The 19619-nt window shown below is 40.0% G+C and overlaps 1 protein-coding gene across 1 annotated transcript in view; it reads right to left on the bottom strand.

Moving 5' to 3' along the window:
- Positions 1-19619, bottom strand: part of LOC117879953 (protein FRA10AC1) — a 55120-nt gene that overhangs the window by 34238 nt on the left and 1263 nt on the right. Inside the window, exons 2-7 of the mRNA XM_034775543.1 lie at positions 13451-13527; positions 9373-9468; positions 9249-9294; positions 5798-5874; positions 4672-4755; positions 4072-4156 (exon numbers count right to left, since the gene is read on the bottom strand). Coding sequence (XP_034631434.1) covers positions 4072-4156; positions 4672-4755; positions 5798-5874; positions 9249-9294; positions 9373-9468; positions 13451-13527 — 465 coding nt within the window. The remainder of the gene's footprint in view (positions 1-4071; positions 4157-4671; positions 4756-5797; positions 5875-9248; positions 9295-9372; positions 9469-13450; positions 13528-19619) is intronic.

Genomic DNA, 19619 nt, shown 5'->3' with positions numbered 1-19619 from the left:
GGACTGGCAGAGGAATTCTCTACAAGACTAATTTATAAGTAAGACAACTGTCCTCATAGGAGAGTCACTTTGCTAATAATGCTTCCACCAAACAATGGAAAATGACAAGCAGTGGATAAGGGTGGAAAGTAAATAAAAAGTTAAATATGTGTAAAGCGTGATTTTAAAAAAGTAATACTGAATAAGCTGAAACAGCAACAACAGAGATGAACTCAATAGAAAAATATGAAATGAAGCTAGTCTGTTAGATAGGAAGGATGGTTCACAGAATCAAGAAACCAAAGGCAGCAGCAACAGAAGACCTTATAGCATTTGGTAAAGGAGTTCAGGTAGGCACTAATAGCAGCTATGCAGATCTCCTAATAAGAAGTGCTATTTCTCTGACCACAGATAGGGACGAAGTACAATGGACCCTTATCCCCAAGAAAAGCACTAAGTGACACGCAGTATATTAATCTTTTTTTTGCAGTCTGAACACAAAGGGAAATGATAATCCTGGAAACCTTAATACCTCGTTTTGTTATAGCCACAAGCAATATAAAATAAAATGGCATCAGTCCAAAAAGTGGATGTCCTATCTAATCATTAATGGCTTTGGCAACATCTAACGGATGATGATGATCTCTTTCAGACAAGGAAGGAAGGGAAATATTTTGATTAAGAAAGAAAGAATAAAAAGAGAAATTATGTGGTGAGTCTAAGGACAACCTTTTCATGGAAAAACTAGAGGTAAGATTCTTTACAGTGTAGTAGCACTCCAGGCTGAAGTAATGGTGACAAGAGCAAGCACCTTCACAGCCAGGAAGTACTGGCCCAGAGGCTTGAAACATGGCCTTGAAAGAACCTTAAGAATAAAGCTGAAACTCCATCTACACTACAATAGAAAACCCACAGTGCTGAGTGTCAGAACCAAGGTCAACTGACTCAGGCCAGTGGAGCTTGGGCTGCAAGGCTAAAAATTGCAGACATCTGGCCCAGGCTGGAGCCTGGCCTCAGAGACCCTCCCACCATGTTTTCCCATCTGTGAAAAACACTAGGATGGCAAAACAGAATGTCTGAGTAAGAGTTACATTCCTAGCCAAACACCAAAGAAAGTAACACTTAAATGCAGAGTGCTCTCCTGACAGCATTAGGAAATTGACTATATGAGAGCAATAATCAAAGGATTGTAGAGTCACTTGTCAGCCTCCAGGTTTCTAGGCAGAGATTGGTGAGGTTCAGGTATAGGACCCTGCCCTGATTAAAAGAATTTTGGGCTGGGGAAAGAGCCAGAAATCACAGATGGATATCTGAAAGAGTCTTCAGGGCTTAGCAGCAGCTATGAAAATAACTTTGGTCTGGTCCCTCTGGATCTTTCTGGGAATGCCCAGGAGGAGTAGAGGAGGAAAGACATACACGCAAGGTCCTGACCACGCGAAAAAGAAAACACCCTCCCCTCCAGTTGTAGGAATCCTAGTGTCTGGAGCAAACTGTGAGTTTGTCTGGGGGGCGGTGAGGGGGACGTGTCTGGTTGGTAGAGGTGTAACTTCTTGCTTTCCACCTCACAGGAACTGCAGGACTTGAACCCGGATCCACAGGATTCCTAGGAGCTAGTAAGCTGCAACCTGCCACCCAGTGACTGCTAACAGTTCCAAGGGCTGAATCCCGACAGAGGACTCCAGTCCTGGAACCTAAATGGCAGTTTGCTGAGGGTCCACAACTTTTATCTAAACCCAGCAGTGGATCCCTGTTGTCCAAAACTGGGATGCACCCTGCTCTGGATTATGTGCTTCCTGCTCCCCTGATTTGACTTCCTGGCATCCCAACCCAGCTTGACTTCTTGCATCTGACTGGTCCCAATATCTGGTTTGTCCCCTACCTCTGACCTCTTGGTACCCTGACCCAGCCTGATTCTCACTCCCAACCTGTGGTTCTGATCTCCAGTTTGTCTCCTACCTCTGACCCCTGGTATCCTGACCTGGGCTGACCACTGTTAGATTCATGGTTCTGCCCTCAAGTTTGTCTCATGCTTCTGATCTCCTGGTATCCTGATCCAAATGATTCTGGACTCCCATCCCATGACCATGGACCCTGGCTCTGACCACTAGGTATGGCTGCCCATGACCGAGCTGTGACAATATCTGACAAAGTCTTGCTGCACCACCACCTTCTTCAGTTGCCTCTTGCCCAGGATTGTCTCCTGCCTCAGTCAGTCTATGTGGACATTAAGACTGTTCTGGATATACCTATCGGATATCAATAGGTGAGCTCTTTCCACTTTGGACAGAATCTTTACAATCTAATGACAAAGAGAAGGGCTTCTGGTCCTGCCTTGTTAATCTATAGGCTCTTGGAGCTTGATTGTTGATTTCTAACAGGACTGCAAGTATGATGAGGTAAGGAAGAAACAATAGAAAGCTTAGTCCCACAGCCTGAAGCTTCAAGAAGTTATTTTTTTGTGCTTCCATCTTCAACCAAATGCTTTGACATGATATAGGGCCCTGAGACTACCACCTATCAAGATTCCAATGGCTAAAGGGACTGAGTGAGGTTTCCAAGAGGAGAGGTTCTTGACAAGACACTGCTTGAGGAATTTCCACACATAGTTCTGTAGAAGAATCAGTTAGCTGAGGGACTTTTCTTGTGATGCAACAAATGAATAGGCACATGAAGATAAGCCCCCTCTTCATCCATGCAGCACAGAAAGTCACCTCCACCTTGAATCTGACATACTACATAGAGAAATTCTGAGGGACAGAGCCAGAATGGGATGAAACACTCAGTCTTCTTGAACATCATAAAATACTAGGAGTAAACCCTATCCCACCCATAACGTTCTTCTTTGTTGATGGACCAGTTCTTGTGATAAACAGATTATGTAACATATGAAAGAGCCCGTCTTTTGTTGGAATGAGGAGCAAAATAGCACTGAATATGATTTGGGAATTGGGGAGGAAATTCTATAGTGTAAACTTCTAAAGGCAGGCATAGACAGCATGTTGTAGGCAGGGACACCTAATGCAAGTTGTGCATCTCTAGAGCGTCCTTCTGCAGAAGTTTAGCAGGATACCTAAAGTTCTATGGGGAAAGTCACATCAAGAACTGGTGGCTATCAGATGAAGAAACCAGTGCTCCCCTGAGCCTGTCTGCAGGAGACGAGGGCTGCAGAATAGAGCAGAAAAGAGAAGGCGATAAACTTCTCAATATCTGGATGTGCAGAGGGAAAAAAATAGGACAGAACAAAGTTGAAAGCAATTTGTAGCTGCAGGGGTAGCAGAGTGGAGCTGACTGTGCCTTAAAGGGCTAGTTTTACATTCCAAAAGAAAAATCTGTATAGGACTCCCTCCCTATCAGGAGTGGACATGGATAAGCCAACAGTTGATAAAGATTTGGAGGAGGGACTTAGTATGAGAATAGAGTGTTTAAAGAAAGAACGCATAAGACAATTTAAGGGAAAACAAATTACACAATATGTCAAAGTTGTGCTAAAAGATAAACATTTTCCAATTCTTATAATCATGAGGAAAAGTTAAAGAAACAGGACTTATTCTCATTTAGAATACAGGGGAATTCAAATTGATCTAACAGAACTTAGAAATGTCATATGTGAAGCGGGGGGAAAAAAAAATATTGTTCACACCAGACAAAGGTTCAAAAAGGTGAAGAAAATTGGCAAACTGGGAAAAAAACTTTTCCCACAAAGAATAACAAACACATGGAATAAGATACTGGGCATGATAATTAAAGAAAACAAAAGAAAACTATAAATGAGATTGAGATTATTTTCTGATAGTGGAAGGGCTTGAGGGATATGGCATAAATACAGGAAGATGAGATAAAGATCAAACAAAAAATCAGGGAAAACATCTTAAGCATTTTTCTGTTGCTTAAGTTTCTTAAGAAAATTCATTCTGCACTAAGCAACAGACAAATTTAGGAGCCAATCTTACAGACATTTATCGTGAGTAGTCCCACAGAACTCAGCATAGGCAGTGCTTGCAGGTCTGGATCTTAATGCAGTGCCCTCTATCAATATATAGAACAAAGAACCTATTTTGCAACCAAAGAAATTTATGAAATTTAAAAATGTACCTTGTTCTCTTTGTATCTACTCAGATCTGCTATACAATACTCTTTGAATAATTTATCATAGTATTTCTTTGCCAGTCTCTTTTCCCTGTAACCGGAAAGACAATATTATTGATTAAGCATATGGAAAATACAGAGTGAGGTCAAATTACATAGTTATGGCATTAACAGGACGGGGCATTGCAGTTGTGTTTTCTCTAATGAATACAAGTTGTAGTGGTAAAAATAAAACAAAATAAGAAAATATTCAGCTTGATGGGAGTAATTGCCATGAAACAGTTTTAGTTTCTCTTGAAAATAATTATATATTTTAAAAATTTATTTAAAGCACAAATAAAGCATAATTTTAAAGTTGTACTCTTTGTAGGGGTTTCTGAATGGTAGTTTAGTTCTCTTAGGGAATGAACAATAGTTTGTTAATTTCTGTGTCATCAGTTCATTTTGACACAGCTGTATTACTTTATCTCCTACACTTTTTTCATTTTTTAAATTTATCAAGAGTTCAAACAATAAGAGCAAATATGCATGGCAATTTTTAATGAATGAGGAAAAAAATAAATACAAAGTGATCTAAAAATAATGTCTTATTATAGCCCAAGTTACCAATTCATGTCCACTGCATCTTCCTCTTTCCACAGGAATCTATAGTTTTCTCTTACAACATCAAGGTCTGTCTTGTCACTTGCTCTGTAAAAGGGTACATTTTTCTTAAAAAGCAGATCTAGTATTAAAATGAAATTTTAGAGCACCAGAAACAAAATAATTAGATCATCATTTGGCAAATGCTGGTATTTTAGAATTCCTTGCAATATGTATTGAGTTGGACATACTGGGAGATATCTTAAGACGCAACGACTGTTCATGAGAACAAGTATTATAAACTAACTTTTTCCCTAAAAGAATAAAAGAGCTTGCTTCCAACATTAAAGTCACTCATAGCTATTAAAACTGTGTGTGATTTAATTCTATATGAAAAGTTATGTTTGAAACATAAAAGGAGGATCATCTGCAGCTCAGAACAAGGGTTTAGCTTTCCCGGGAAGATATTTAGTGATATTCCAAACTTCACAAGTATCCTGGGTTCAGATTGCCAAAACAGTGCAGATGATTTATCCACACATCTTCATTAACATTAATGAAGATCATCTGAATAACTGCCTGCACTTCTTTGGAAACCTCAACTTGAGTAACTAGCCTCTTGTGACTTTGGTAAAATTTGGTAATTATCCTTTAAAAAGTGCCTGGTACTCCAAATGGCAAACAATTGCACTACCTGCAAGCAGTTATTCCAGCACTATGTACTGTACCACAGAAGTCTGAGTACAAGATTGTCATTTTCTACCCTCATCGGAGCAGCATTTGACATTCTAGGAATGAGAGTTGAACACTCAGCAAATACTGGTTTGTTTTAGATACACCCTCCATGTGTTGTCTTTTAATCTACATAACACAAAAATAAAAACTCCCAACTGAATTTCATCTAGCTTTTCATGTATAGATACAAATTGTACAAAGTTAAATCAAGACAACTAACAATTCTCCGCATCTAATTCAGATATTTACAACTACCATAGTTGGTACATTTTAGCAAAAAGGTTAATGATCTGATACACAAATAAATCTCTAGTCACAGAATTAATTACATTATTAATAAACCAAAAAGGAGTTTCCCAGCATATATTTAGCAGTTTAATAAAATAGGTTAAGTATGTTCTCTAACGGTACTTACCCTGAACGTTGGAAGTCCTCCTTTTTGCCACCATAGTATAAAATGTAGTCATTCACAAACTTTTTATGTCTTGCATACTGAATAAAGCAAAACTAAGGAATTCATTTTCAGTGTTCTCTCTCACTCCAGGTTTATCTGGCTTCCCATACTATTACCTCAGATAAGAAGATTAGTACAAAACTGTTTCTACAATATAAGGGATTTAAAGAAGCTATTACCAAAATTAATTTTAATGGAAAGGAAGTTTAAAAAATTCTTATTAGAATAACCTTTTATAAATTAATTCACAACAGAAGAATTTTAGGGCAGAGTTAAAGTTGTAAAACCCATCCACATGCCATACCCTTATAAAAACTTGTAATATATTTGAAGATGTACAACAGACCTTTAATCCAGCCTTTACTGTGTATTCTATTGCAATTCAAACTAGAGTTCCATGATACTCCAACTCTGGTTTAAAATATATTCGCATCATTTTTGCGTGATATAAATATAAAATTACTAATGAAATTATGCATTTTTTTTTTTTTACTTTTCAGTGTCAGTGTAAAAGCAATAAACTTCAGTAGATAACTTTGTTTAGGTCCACAATATCAAGTTACAGGAAATTATATTGTGATTGTCAGAATATTTCTGTCTTACAGCTATAATTTGACACACATTTTATATGATAAAACAACAAGCAAAAACAAAACCGTATAAACAATCACATTGTTCTAGAAATAAGCACCTCCACAAATGGAAATAAAACAGTAAAACAATAACTTAAAATATATAACAAATTTCTCAGAACTACAGAATTAGAAATAAATTATCTTTCTGGCATGTTCTCAAGCCACATGTTAAATTGAGTTCAATAAAAAATCATTTCTATCAACCTACCGCCTGCACTAAAATCATTTTATGGAAAAAAATATGGTACATGTATTTTCTGCTAGAAGTTTCCAAATGTTAACTCAATCTTAATACTATTCTTCAAAAATTAAAGACCTAAATTCAACCCTACAGGTAGGAGCCTTTATTTAGCAAGGCTACAGGAGACTGTATATGTCATGATGAAGCTGGCTAACTTCAAAGAACTCCAGCTTCTTTGTCACCATTATCAACTTTTATAATAGTAGGCAACTGACTTGCCCTTCCAACTGGAGGAAAAGAATAAGATGGTAGCAGTAGAGAAATTTTCCAAATCAAGCACTTATACAAAGCTCCATGAAAACAACAGAAACACTATGGCTAACGAATTCATCCATGGGCTCTTTAATCATAGCTTCTTCTTTAACTGCTTGTTTTTACAATTTGAGGATCATTAGCCAGATACAGATGACTTTATGTGGAACGAGTACAGAAAAAATAATGTAAAGGTGACACAGCAGGGTTAATTACTTTGAAGACCACCTGATTTTGTACATAAACATAGCTCACTTGGCCAGAGCGACTGGATTTTATCCTTTCTTGGTCAATGAAGCTTCTGGCCTTTAGCCAGGATATCACATTATTATAAAAAATTTATAGCTTTGTCAACTTACATAGCACAAACAAAATATAAGACAAATTCCTGCCCCAAAGAACTTACAATCTAAATAATACAGAACAGGAAACAGGTTAACACAGTTCAGCTCAGAACAGCCTCAACTTGTAAATGTGCCTTTGGTTCATGGCACTGTGTGTACTCAGATTTTTGTGATAGACCTGACAAAGTAAGAGTGTTTCTTAAGAAGGTAGACTTAGCTGAAGAGTAAGTCTGAGTTAAGTAGCACAAATGACAATTTCTCTCTATTGCAACAAAACGAGGCATCTCCAAATGTTTCCATGTTCCACATATAGATTGCCACAAATCCACACAATATACCCATATTAATCCCAACATAACTAAAAAAATACAAATTCTACTGTTTCCAAATAATTTATAATCATGGCTACATAAGGCAGGAAACTAATTCACTTCAGCTACTGAAATACTAGATAGATAGATAAAAAAAATAATGCTAAGATTTACACAGGGCTATTTGAATTTCATCATGCAACATGGCAAGTCTTTGGTCATTGTGACACTCTGTACCTCAGAGTGGCACCCTGGAACCCCCATATTCACCACTGTCATATAATTATGATATGTTTTGTACAAAATATGCCTTGTGAGGTATCATTTTAAAAGTCTTGATCTGTTGAACATTAATATCCTGTTGGACTGTATGTGCTATCACTGTATGTGAAGTTATGAAGTTTTGCTTTGTGTGTGTTACTGAAATCTGTTGTGAGGTTGGGAACACCCACAATCAGCCTTTCAGGAAAAACAATGGAGTAGCCAGACAGTGTTAATGGCTCATCCACACCCAACAGGGAAAGAATCCACTATCCCAGAAACGATATATAACAGAGATTGTCTGTTTGACCAATGGGGATTGTCTGTTTCCCACATTACAGCAAAAGATCTTTCCAGCAAGCTGGAAGAAACTATAAAAGAGGGGAAGTGACATCATTACTTGGCCTTTCTCCCCTCCCAACTCAACATTTGGAGGACAAAGACTTTGAATTGGGGGATGGTGGTCCCAGGCCAGGAGAGAGTCTCAGCCTGTGTATTGAGGATCTGTGACTTGTTTGTACCATCTGTCAGGGTGAAACACCACTTGATTCAAATCCTGTAGGGTTTGTAGAACTTAGACAACGATTTTATGTTTTGTTTCTTAAATAACCAACTCTGATTTCTATGCCTGCTACTTATAATCACTTAAAATCTATCTTTCTGTAGTTAATAAGCCTGTTTTATATTCTACCTAAAACAATGTGTTTTGGTTTAAATGCTTGGGAAATCTCAGCTTAGTTTACAATGGCTAGCATGTGTCCCCTCACATCAAGAGAGGGGCGGACTGGGAAATGAATTTACACTGGCTAGGTTTCTGACCAGTGCAAGATGGTACACTTCTTTGGTGCAAGACGGGGAGCTGGGTGGAATTGATTGGAGCCTCTCTATTGTTGGTTCATGAGTGGCTGGGAAAGCATTCATATAACTCAGTTGGGTGTGTCTTGGCCTGTGGATGTCTGTGTAAGTGCAGTACCTGCCAGAAGTTTGTGGCTTGACACAGCATCACAGAATGAGAGGGATACCACAGGTTGGTGGGACAGAGGACTCAGTGATTACACAACTGAGGCTGTACCACGGGAACCCCGTTACAGTGATTTCTCTGTGTTACTGAGAGGAATACGGGCACAATATCACGCAGAAGCAGCATTACTACAGTACCTTCAAAATAACTATTTAATAGGATCATTGAACAAATCTATATCTGCATAACATAAAGGTCATAAAGCATTACCAATCCTCCAAATTCCCCAGGCAACAAGGAGACTCACATGAACGTGTCCCTCACAGGAGCATTTCTCCCCAAGCGAAAGAAAAGTTGAAAAGCTGAGAATGTGTTTTTACCAATATAAACAAATAATCAAAGGATACAGCATCCATGGCTATCAAATGAAATCTCCTATTTCTCGCTTCTTCCCTGTTAACAGAAATAATAATTTTGTTTGAGTAAAAGTTCAGTTTAAATACAAAAATCTCTGATAGAATTGATCATTACCTATCCCATTGTTCTGCCGCAATTTGTCTGTCAGCCACCTTGACCTGTTTTACTTTCTGGAATGGTTTTATGAGTAGGGCATCTTCATTACTTGTCCTATGAATAGGGAAAAAGTAAGGATTAAATTATTCAAAAAGTTTTCATATACAATAAGTTCTAGTACACCAAAGTCAGCTTGGGAAGTCAGCAGCTTGAATGTTATAAGGAAAAGGTTGTTGTACAGACTAGCATTGTTTGTCTCTTGTTAAGACAAGTCTATACTACCATGCTAAAGCGGCACAGCTGTGTAGGCGCTGGATTTTATAACGTACTATGAAAATTAATGTAGGAGCTGGATTTTATAATGTCCCATAAGAATTAATGTCTGATTTGATTCCATCCTGTCAGCCACCCTTTTTGAATAGTAGAAAGGAATGACAGACCAGAACAATCCTTCTGACTGATTATGATCACCCTTTTGTTTTAGGATAAGTTATAATGTCTACTATGGTTTCCTATATGTATTACAAACTAGGCACTCTAGTTAAATATACATTTCTTTGTTTTAAGGTTTTAGTTAGTAAGAGACAGGATTCTCTACTGTGTTAATATTAAGGAGATTAGAGAAACATTGAAGGCCTGGGTCTCAATGTAAATTGTCTTGGTTATTGATTGTAAAGGTTTAATTTGCAATGCCTTTTTGCTCGATATAAAATACCGTTTGTGTGAATGAGGAATGTACGCATCAGGAAAAGATAAGGTGTGAAGGCCATTGTTATAGCCAGATGATCAAGGAAGAAGGAGTGAAGAGACTTAAAGGACATCAAAGAATCATCAACACACATCCATAATGAAGGGCATACTGACTACCCTGAAGTGAAGGTTGGCACCCCTAAGGACAATTGATTAAATCGGAACAAAGGACAGGATGACCCTCTCAGAGGTGTATTGGAACGTTTACACCAATTAAGAAGTAACCAGTCACAAAGTGACACAGCAAAATCCATAAGCTTCAATAGAGAAAAAAACCTATAAGAACAGGGTGCTTGGCCATGGGACTTTGGGTTCATCTTGCCACACTCCAGGAGCATTGGATCGCAACCGACAAGAGCCCAGCTCCAAACTCATGCTCAATCTAACTGGCCATTAGATTGACTCGAGCTACAACAGACTGGTAACTATGAACATCACTGGCAGAGGGGGGTGTGTGTGTGTGTGAAAAGCATACGCTAACTGTTGTATTTCCAATAAATGCTGCGTATTTACCTTCCTCTATAAAGATCCCGTGTGCTTTGTATGAGCATAACAGCTGCACCAATGCAGCTGCGCCGCTGTAGCACATCTGGTGAAGACATGCTATGCCGACAGGAGAGTGCTCTCCCGTCAGCATAATTACTCCACCTCCAGAAGAGGCAGAACCTATGTCGGCGGGAGAGCATCTCCCGCCAACATAGCGCAGTGTGGACACTGCTTTAAGTCAATGTAACTTACGTCACTTGAGGGCAGATCGTTTTCACACCCCTGAGCAACGTAAATTACATCGATGTAACCAATAGTGTAGACCAGCCCTTAGTTTCTGTGTTAATGAAACCAATGTTAAGATGGGGGTGAGAATGGACTTTACTCATGTGTGGAGTTGAGACCAAGTCCAGACAGGCACCTGCTCATAGGCAATGTATATACAGAGTTGCTTACAACAGTATATCTTGTCTGACAATCCCGTCACTCCACAGTCACATTGTAGGAGTCACGTGGGTAGTCACACAGATATGGAACCTGCTGCAGCAGGTGCTGGGACACAGGATCATGCTCCATTCCTTCACGCCCTATATCATACAGGCCAAGGATAGAAATATCTCATTCTCATCTAATGATCCCTCAGTTTTTCTTTACCTCAATAGCCCTATATAGATCTAGGACCCAAAGCAGAGGGAAAAGAGGCAATACGTTCAGAGAACAAGAGTTACTGTTGGTAACCCCTTTTTCCTCCCTTCATGGTATTGCCTCCACAGAGCTCCACTGTAACAGATTAATGAACACTGACCTCTCTGAGGGGCACAGACTAAGGAGCATTGCTAGTTGAACAGTGATTGAAGCACTGTCCTCTGAACACCAACATCTGTTCCAAAGCAAACCAAAAATATCAAAAATTCAACAAAAACAAGCAAATAAAATAAACTTTTTATACTAAACTTAATTACACAACTGTTTTAAAACATATTTAGATTTATTTGTCTAACACAGGGGTGGCCAATCCATGGCTCCAGAGCCACATGCGGCTCTTCAGAAGTTAATATGCAGCTCCTTGTATAGGCACCGACTCCAGGGCTGGAGCTACAGGTGCCAACTTTCCAATGTGCCGGGGGGTGCTCACTGCTCAACCCCTGACTCTGCTATAGGCCCTGCCCCCACTCCACCCCTTCCCGTCCCCTCCCCTGAGCCTGCCATGCCCTCGCTCCTCCCCCCCTCCCCGCAAGAGCCTCCTGCACGCCATGAAACAGCTGACCAGGAAGTGCAAGAAGGGAGGGTGAGGCACTGATCAGCAGGCCTGCCAGTAGTCGGGAGGTACTGGGAGCAGGGGGGAAGCTGATGTGGGGCTGCTGACGTATTACAGTGGCTCTTTGGCAATGTACATTGGTAAATTCTGGCTCCTTCTCCAGCTCAGGTTGGCCACCCTTGGTCTAACATTATGGGTAAAAAGGGAATGTTTGCTCCATGATGGCAGGCAGAGAGGTAGTCAGAGACCTATAAAGGGGTAGTATTTATATTGTCAATCTAAGGACAGTAGGATTTGGGAGAACTAAGCATACCAATTGTGCAAAAAGGTTTTGTGGCCACATGGCCATGCACACAACTCCGGCACTGGGGCTCTGCAGAGGCAATGTCAGGAAGGAGTCTTTTTACATTTTTTCCCAGAGAGAATGAGATTCATCATGAACCAAGGGTAGAATATATACATATGAAGCAAACCCTCATTAGAGTACTACTGGGAGCCAAATAGTGTGTACCAGAACAAAGGGTAACGAAGATGATTTCTTTGAAACAGCTCCCAATGTTTAATATTTCATCTAACAATTAGAATCATGTAATGCATAGTGGCACTTGGAAAAACAAACTAATACTGAACAAAAAAGTCAATATTTTTAATAGAATACAGCTAAAAATTCTAAAAAGAGAAAAAAACACCTACATTTCTTTTAGTGGTTAAAGCACCTTAAAGGTCCGATATAAAATGCAGTCAGACATTACAAAACACTTCCTCTTACTTCCACTACAGAAAATATAAAAGGCTCCCAGAAAAGGTCCCAGAAAACCTGATTGGAATGGAGCCTGACAGAAAAGTAAGGAAAAGAGTCATAGAAACCGATCCTGGAACAACAACAAAAATTCCTGAATCAATTCAGAACAAATCTGTAGTGTTGTGGGTAACTGTCAGAGAAGCACAGTGCCACAGCAGAAAAAAAATCCCAATAAAAGATGGTCAGACCGCAAAGTCCAGGGTCATAAAGTGTATGAACCGCTAAATGAAACTGACAAGACTGATCTTAAATGAGCATCTCAAGGGCTATGTGCAAGTTAACTGACCCAATTTGTTGGTCTCTTGAAGCCAGGCTTAACAGAGAGAACAGGCTGGAAGAAATTAAATAATAATCAAGCAGTGTTAGTGTTTCCTTTCCGTGAGGTACGTGTTTTATTCCTACAAAACCTGCTGCCATCTGGCCTTTGTCATTTTGATCTCTCTCTTTGTAGTTCCACAAGTCCTGGTGGGTGGTAACAAAGTGATACCAAATTGAACAGAGCAGCCAAAACCCAGCCGTTGATGCTAGTGCTTGGAAAAACGAAGCACTCAGCTGAGAGATATGAGAGGCATACAGACACCAGATGGACGTAGCAGAACTGATCTTTCTCAGTTGCTCCTTGGAGACAACATGCTCTGACAAGCCTGAGGAGGCAACGGCATAGGAATCAAATGTATATTTTTATTTTTCACAAACAGCTTCACTATGCCAGAGTTAAAAAAACAGGGTCTTCTATATATATAGCTAGAAGTCATATGCACACAAGAAATGTAATGTATGTCAATATTATAATGCATTACCTTTTATTCCTTTGGTCAGATTTCTCTCCACTCTCATCATCACTAAAATCAGAATCATAGCCTCCCCGGCCATGTACCTGGAAATAATTAAGAAATAAAGGAAAATTATACCAACACAATAAAATTAGAATCTTAGAAACGTAGGACTAGAAGGGACATCGAGTGGTCATCTAATCCAGCCCTATGCACTCAGTTAGGACAAAGTCTAGCTAGATCATCCCTGACAGTTGTTTGTCTAACCTGTTCTCCAACTATGCGGATTCCACAATCTTCCTTGGAAGCCTATTCCAGTGCTTAACTATCCTTATAGTTAGAAAGTTTTTCCTAATATCTAACCTAAATCTCCTTTGCTGCAGATTGAGGGCTTTGTCTACATGGCACCACAGATCCAGATTATAAGGGTCTAAACCAGGGGTTGGCAACCTTTCAGAAGTGGTGTGCCGAGTCTTCATTGATTCACTCTAATTTAAGGTTTTGCGTGCCAGTAATACATTTAAACGTTTTTAGACGGTCTCTTTCTATAAGTCTATAATATATAACTAAACTATTGTTGTCTGTAAAGTAAATAAGTTTTTTAAAATGTTTAAGAAGCTTCACTTTAAATTAAATTAAAATGCAGAGCCCCCTGGACCGGTGACCAGGACCTGGGCAGTGTGAGTGCCACTGAAAATCAGCTCGCATACCGCCTTCAGCAGGCGTGCCATAGGTTGCCTACCACTGGTCTAAGCTGTAGAATGCTCCATGTTGCACTCTAATTGCCCATGTAGATCCTGCTGGTACAAAGTAAAAGATACATAGTTTCCCATTTCAGGACTGCATCAGTGCAAACTAGATCCATTTTGTGAACTAAAAGGTAACTATATCAACGCAAACTAGGTATCTGTTAGTTCATGCTAACAGGGTCTACATTGGCAGTAAGAGCACAACATGTTAGTGAGCACGAACCATACTGGTACTGCCCACTGTCAAAGACACAATACTGGACTAGATGGCTATTGGGTCAGTCTGGAAATTCCTACATTTCAACAACCATTATCCTCAGACAAAAACCTGGGAAAACAGGTAATACTAACACTTTGCCTTGAAGGTTAACAAACTTGGATTCCACTGAACCTACAGGAGAATCAAATGTTAGAGACAATGCTTTTCCAGATTCCAAATGCTCAAAGCTATGAATTCTTACTTTTCATCAATTGTAGCAATTTTGCCCCGACAATCTTTTTTAGGTAGCCAGGACCAAACCATACAGTGTTTTATATATCAAAATCAACAACGACATCATCCCGATGTGCAAAAAGAATAGCAAATATGGCAAGCGACCAGCTTGGCTTAACAGTGAAATCTTCGGTGAGCTTAAAAACAAAAAGGAAGCTTACAAGTGGAAACTTGGACAGATGACTAGAGAGGAGTATAAAAATATTGCTCGAGCATGAAGGGGTGTAATCAGGAAGGCCAAGGCACAACTGGAGTTGCAGCTAGCATGGGATGTGAAGGGTAACAAGAAGGGTTTCTACAGGTATGTTAGCAACAAGAAGGTGGTCCTGGAAAGTGTGGGACCCTTACTGAATGGGGGAGGCAATCTAGTGACAGATTATGTGGAAAAAGCTGAAGTACTCAATGTTTTTTTTTGCCTCAGTCTTCACAGACAAGGTCAGCTCCCAGACTGCTGCTCTGGGCAGCACAGTATGGGGAGGAGGTGAGCAGCCCTCAGTGGTGAAAGAACAGGTTAAGGACTATTTAGAAAAGCTGGACATGCACAAGTCCATGGGGCCGGATGCAATGCATCAGAGGGTGCTGAGGGAGTTGGTTGATATGATTGCAGAGCCATTGGCTGTTATCTTTGAAAATTCAAATTGCAATTGGGGGAGGTCCCGGATGATTGGAAAAAAGCAAATATAGTGCCCATCTTTAAAAAAGGGAAGAAGCAGAATTCGGGGAACTACAGACCAGTCAGCCTCACCTCAGTCCCCGGAAAAATCATGGAGCAGGTCCTCAAGGAATCCATTTTGAACCACTTGGAGGAGAAGAAGATGATCAGGAACAGTCAACATGGATTCACCAGGGGCAGGTCATGTCTGACCAACCTGATTGCCTTCTATGATGAGATAACTGGCTCTGTGGATATGGGGAAAGTGGTGGACATGATATACCTTGACTTTAGCAAAGCTTTTGATAAGGTCTCCAACAGCATTCTTGCCAGCAAGTTAAAGGAGTATTACGGATTGGATGAATGGACTATATGGTGGATAGAAAGCTGGCTAGATCGTCGGGCTCAGCGAGTAGTGATCAATGGCTCCATGTCTAGTTGGCAGCCGGTATCAAGCAGAGTGCCCCAGGGGTTGGCCCTGGGGCCAGTTTTGTTCAAGAGCTTCATTAATGATCTGGATGATGGGATGGATTCACCCTCAGCAAGTTTGAGTATGACACTAAGTTTGGGGGGAAAGGTAGATACGCTGGAGGGTAGGGATAGGGTCCAGAGTGACCTAGACAAATTGGAAGATTGAGCCAAAAGAAATCTGATGAGGTTCAACAAGGACAAGTGCAGAGTCCTGCACTTAGGACAGAAGAATCCTATGCACTGCTAAAGGCTGGGGACCAACTGGCTAAGCAGCAGTTCCCCAGGTCCTTTTCTGCAGATTACAGTGGACAAGAAGCTGCATATGAGTCAACAGTGTACCCTTGTTGCCAAGAAAGCTTACGGCATATTGGGCTGAATTAGTAGGAGCATTGCCAGAAGATCGAGGGAAGTGATTATTCCCCTCTATTCAGCACTGGTGAGGCCACATCTGAAGTACTGCGTCCAGTTTTGGGCCCCCCATTGAAGAAAGGATGTGGACAAATTAGAGAGAGTCCAGTGGAGGGCAATGAAAATGATTAGGTGTCTTATGACTTATGAGGAGAGGCTGAGGGAACTGGGCTTATTTAGTCTGCAGAAGAGAAGAGTGAGGGGGGATTTGATAGCAGCCTTCAACTATCTGAAGGGGGGTTTCAAAGAGGATGAAGCTAGGCTGTTTGCAGTGGTGGAAGATGACAGAACAAGGAGCAATGGTCTCAAGTTGCAGTGGGAGAGGTCTAGGTTGGATATTAGGAAACATGATTTCACTAGGAGGGTTTTGAAGACTGGAATCGGTTACCTAGGGAGGTGGTGAAATCTCATCCTTGGAGGTTTTTAAGGCCTGGCTTGACAAAGCCCTGGCTGGGATGATTTAGCTGGGGTTGGTCCTGCTTTGAGCAGGGGGTTGGACTAGATGACCTCCTGAGGTCTCTTCCAACCCTAATCTTCTATGATTCTATTATCTTAATTGCACTAAGAAGCAAACTGGAGGCTAGCACATACTTTATAAGTTATCATACATTGTATCTGTTCTCTAAACAGAGAATTTGCAAATTATGTCCCTTCTGCTATCCTCTCTTTGTCTTTTCTATTTACATTGCTAGTCCCTGCTCCAAAGAGCTTAACTATTACTCTGTACAGTGCCTAGCACAATGCTTAGTCCCTAGAGCTACTATAATACCAACAAACAGTAACAATAGCAGGAGAACCCAGGAATAAACAGAAAGCCACATCCTGCACTAGAGGGAGCTTCCAAGTTACCTTGGAAGAGTAGCCTCACATAGAGTACATTGCAGTAACCCAATCTGGAGTTCAACAGTACAGGTAACTGTATCTCGGTCAGTATCAGAAAAAACAGTCACAGTGACCTAGCTACTGAAAGTTGGAAAAACGCATCTCTGACTATCAACAATACCAGGTGAACGTTACAATGGTGCACCTACAGTGGCTACACCCTGACACTTGCAAATATCATACTGGAGAGACAACAGCATCCTCTGCCAGGCTACTTGCAAGCTTGTGGACCAAATATATATTATGCTGAATACCACTGTCGTTGTGTAGCAATGCTCAAGGAGATTTAAAAAAAAAAACTATTTTTTTTTTAACTTTAATTTTATTATTGGGTTGTTGGAGTTTTGTTTTCCTTCTGTTCTTGGTTTGAAACTACAGTTTCTCTCTCTCGAAGACGGAGACAAGACTGGTCTGGAGCAATAACATCCCTCCAGGATTCTCCATGCAACTCAGTAAATTCCCCTGCTTCCCATCCCACGCACTGTCCTATGGAGCCCAAAGAGGACATATCACCTCTCTGTTTTTCCCCAAGAAGTGACAAGTAGGTACTTACTGGAGCACTGTGGAGAAATAAGTGGATTTAATTAGCAATACAGAGTGTGGAAGGGATCAACTTGCTATTCATCCATTAACTAAAAACCCAGTTTTTGTATTCCCTTTTTCACATTTCAGAAGTGTAGAAGATGTTGCTGAGGCATTATATGAAGAGTTGTAGCAACACCAAGTAAACTACATATATTGAGGAGGTGCACCCGCATCTATGTATTTCTTAATTAGCTATTATTATTTCTGTCCTTTATATTTTTCAGGAAACTTCCCAAGAAACTAAACAAACAAACAAAAAAAGACTACAGGTGCCACTCTACACTACTGCAGTGTCAGAGTAGCCAGCATGTGCTGGCACAGAAGCTGCAATGGTGCAATAAATCCTCCCAGCACAACCCCACAATGCTCTAAACCAGTGATACTCAGACTGAGGCTCTCAAGCCCCAAGTACCTCTTTCATATGTTTCCTGCACCTCTTGGAAGCACATGATTAAACACTGCATGATTGAATACACAGTACTCTAGTAAATGAAACAATTAATTCACACTACTGTGGCTCTTTTGGGTAATGTTGATTGCTAATTTGACTCCTGAACCACTGAGGTTTGAGTATCAGTGCTCTAGAACAGTGGTTAACAAACTGTGTGGGTCGCGACCCAATACTGGGTCTCCTTCTTGTTCAACCAATCGTTAAGATAAACAAGTTTGTTTACATTTATGGGAGATAATGCTGCCGCTTCTTACTTACGTCACCTGAAAATGAGAACAGGCATTCCCAGGGCACTTTTGTACCTAGCATTGCAAAGTGTTTACATATCAGATATGCTAAACATTCGTATGCCCCTTCATGTTTCCACTACTATTTCAGAGGACATGCTTCCATTCTGATGATGCTCGTTAAAAAAAAAATAATGTGTTAATTAAATTTGTGACTGAACGCCTTGGGGGAGAATTGTATGTCTCCTACTCCATGGCTTTACCTGCATTCTGCCATATATTTCATGTTATGTAAGTCTCGGATGACAACCCAGCATATTTTGTTCAATTCAAGAACACTTTCATTGCAGATTTGACAAAACACAAAGAGGGTACCAATATGAGATTTCTAAAGATAGCTACAGCACTTAACCAAAGGTTTAAGAGTCTGAAATGCCCTTCAGAATCTGAAAGGGACAAGGTGTGGAGCATGCTGTCAGAAGTCTTAAAAGAGCAACACTCCAATTTGGAAACTACAGAACCCGAACCACCACAAAAGAAAATCAACCTACTGCTGGTCGCATCTGACTCAGACGATAAAAATGAACATGTGTCAGTCCACACTGCTTTGGATCGTTATCGAGCAGAACCTGTCATCAGCATGGAAACACATCCTCTAGAATGATGGTCGAAGCGTGAAGGGGCAGATAAATGTTTAGCATATCTGGCGCATAAATACCTTGCAACACTAGCTACAACAATGCCATGGAAATTTTCAGGTGACACTGTAAATAAGCAGCAGACAGCATTATCTCCTGTAAATGTAAGAAACTTGTTTGTCTTAGTGATGGGCTAAACAAGAAGTAGAACTGAGCGGACTCGTAGGCTCTAAAGTTTTACATTGTTTTGTTTTTCCGTACAGTTATGTAAAAAATAATGCTACATTTTTAAATTGCACTTTCACGATAAAGAGATTGCACTACAGTGCTTGTATAAGGTGAATTGAAAAATACTATTTTCAATACCGTACCATTTACAGTGAAAATATTTGTAAACTAAAATAATATAAAGTGAGCACTGTACACTTTGTATTCTGTTTTATAAATCAATATATTTGAAAATGTAGAAAACATCAAAAATATTTAAAGAAATGGTATTCTATTATTGTTTAATAGTGCGATTAAAACTGCGATTGTGTTTTTAATCTTTTGACAGCCCTATTTATTATGTACCAATAAATTAAAGGTAGTTTTATTTTCAACTAAAGAAAACATTTTATCATGCTCCCTTTATCTGCTA

The sequence above is a fragment of the Trachemys scripta genome, chromosome 7 (genome assembly GCF_013100865.1).
Source record: "Trachemys scripta elegans isolate TJP31775 chromosome 7, CAS_Tse_1.0, whole genome shotgun sequence".
Classification (NCBI taxonomy): domain Eukaryota; kingdom Metazoa; phylum Chordata; order Testudines; family Emydidae; genus Trachemys; species Trachemys scripta.
Note: the sequence above shows the minus strand (reverse complement) of the source record. Positions and strands in the feature narration are given on the sequence as shown.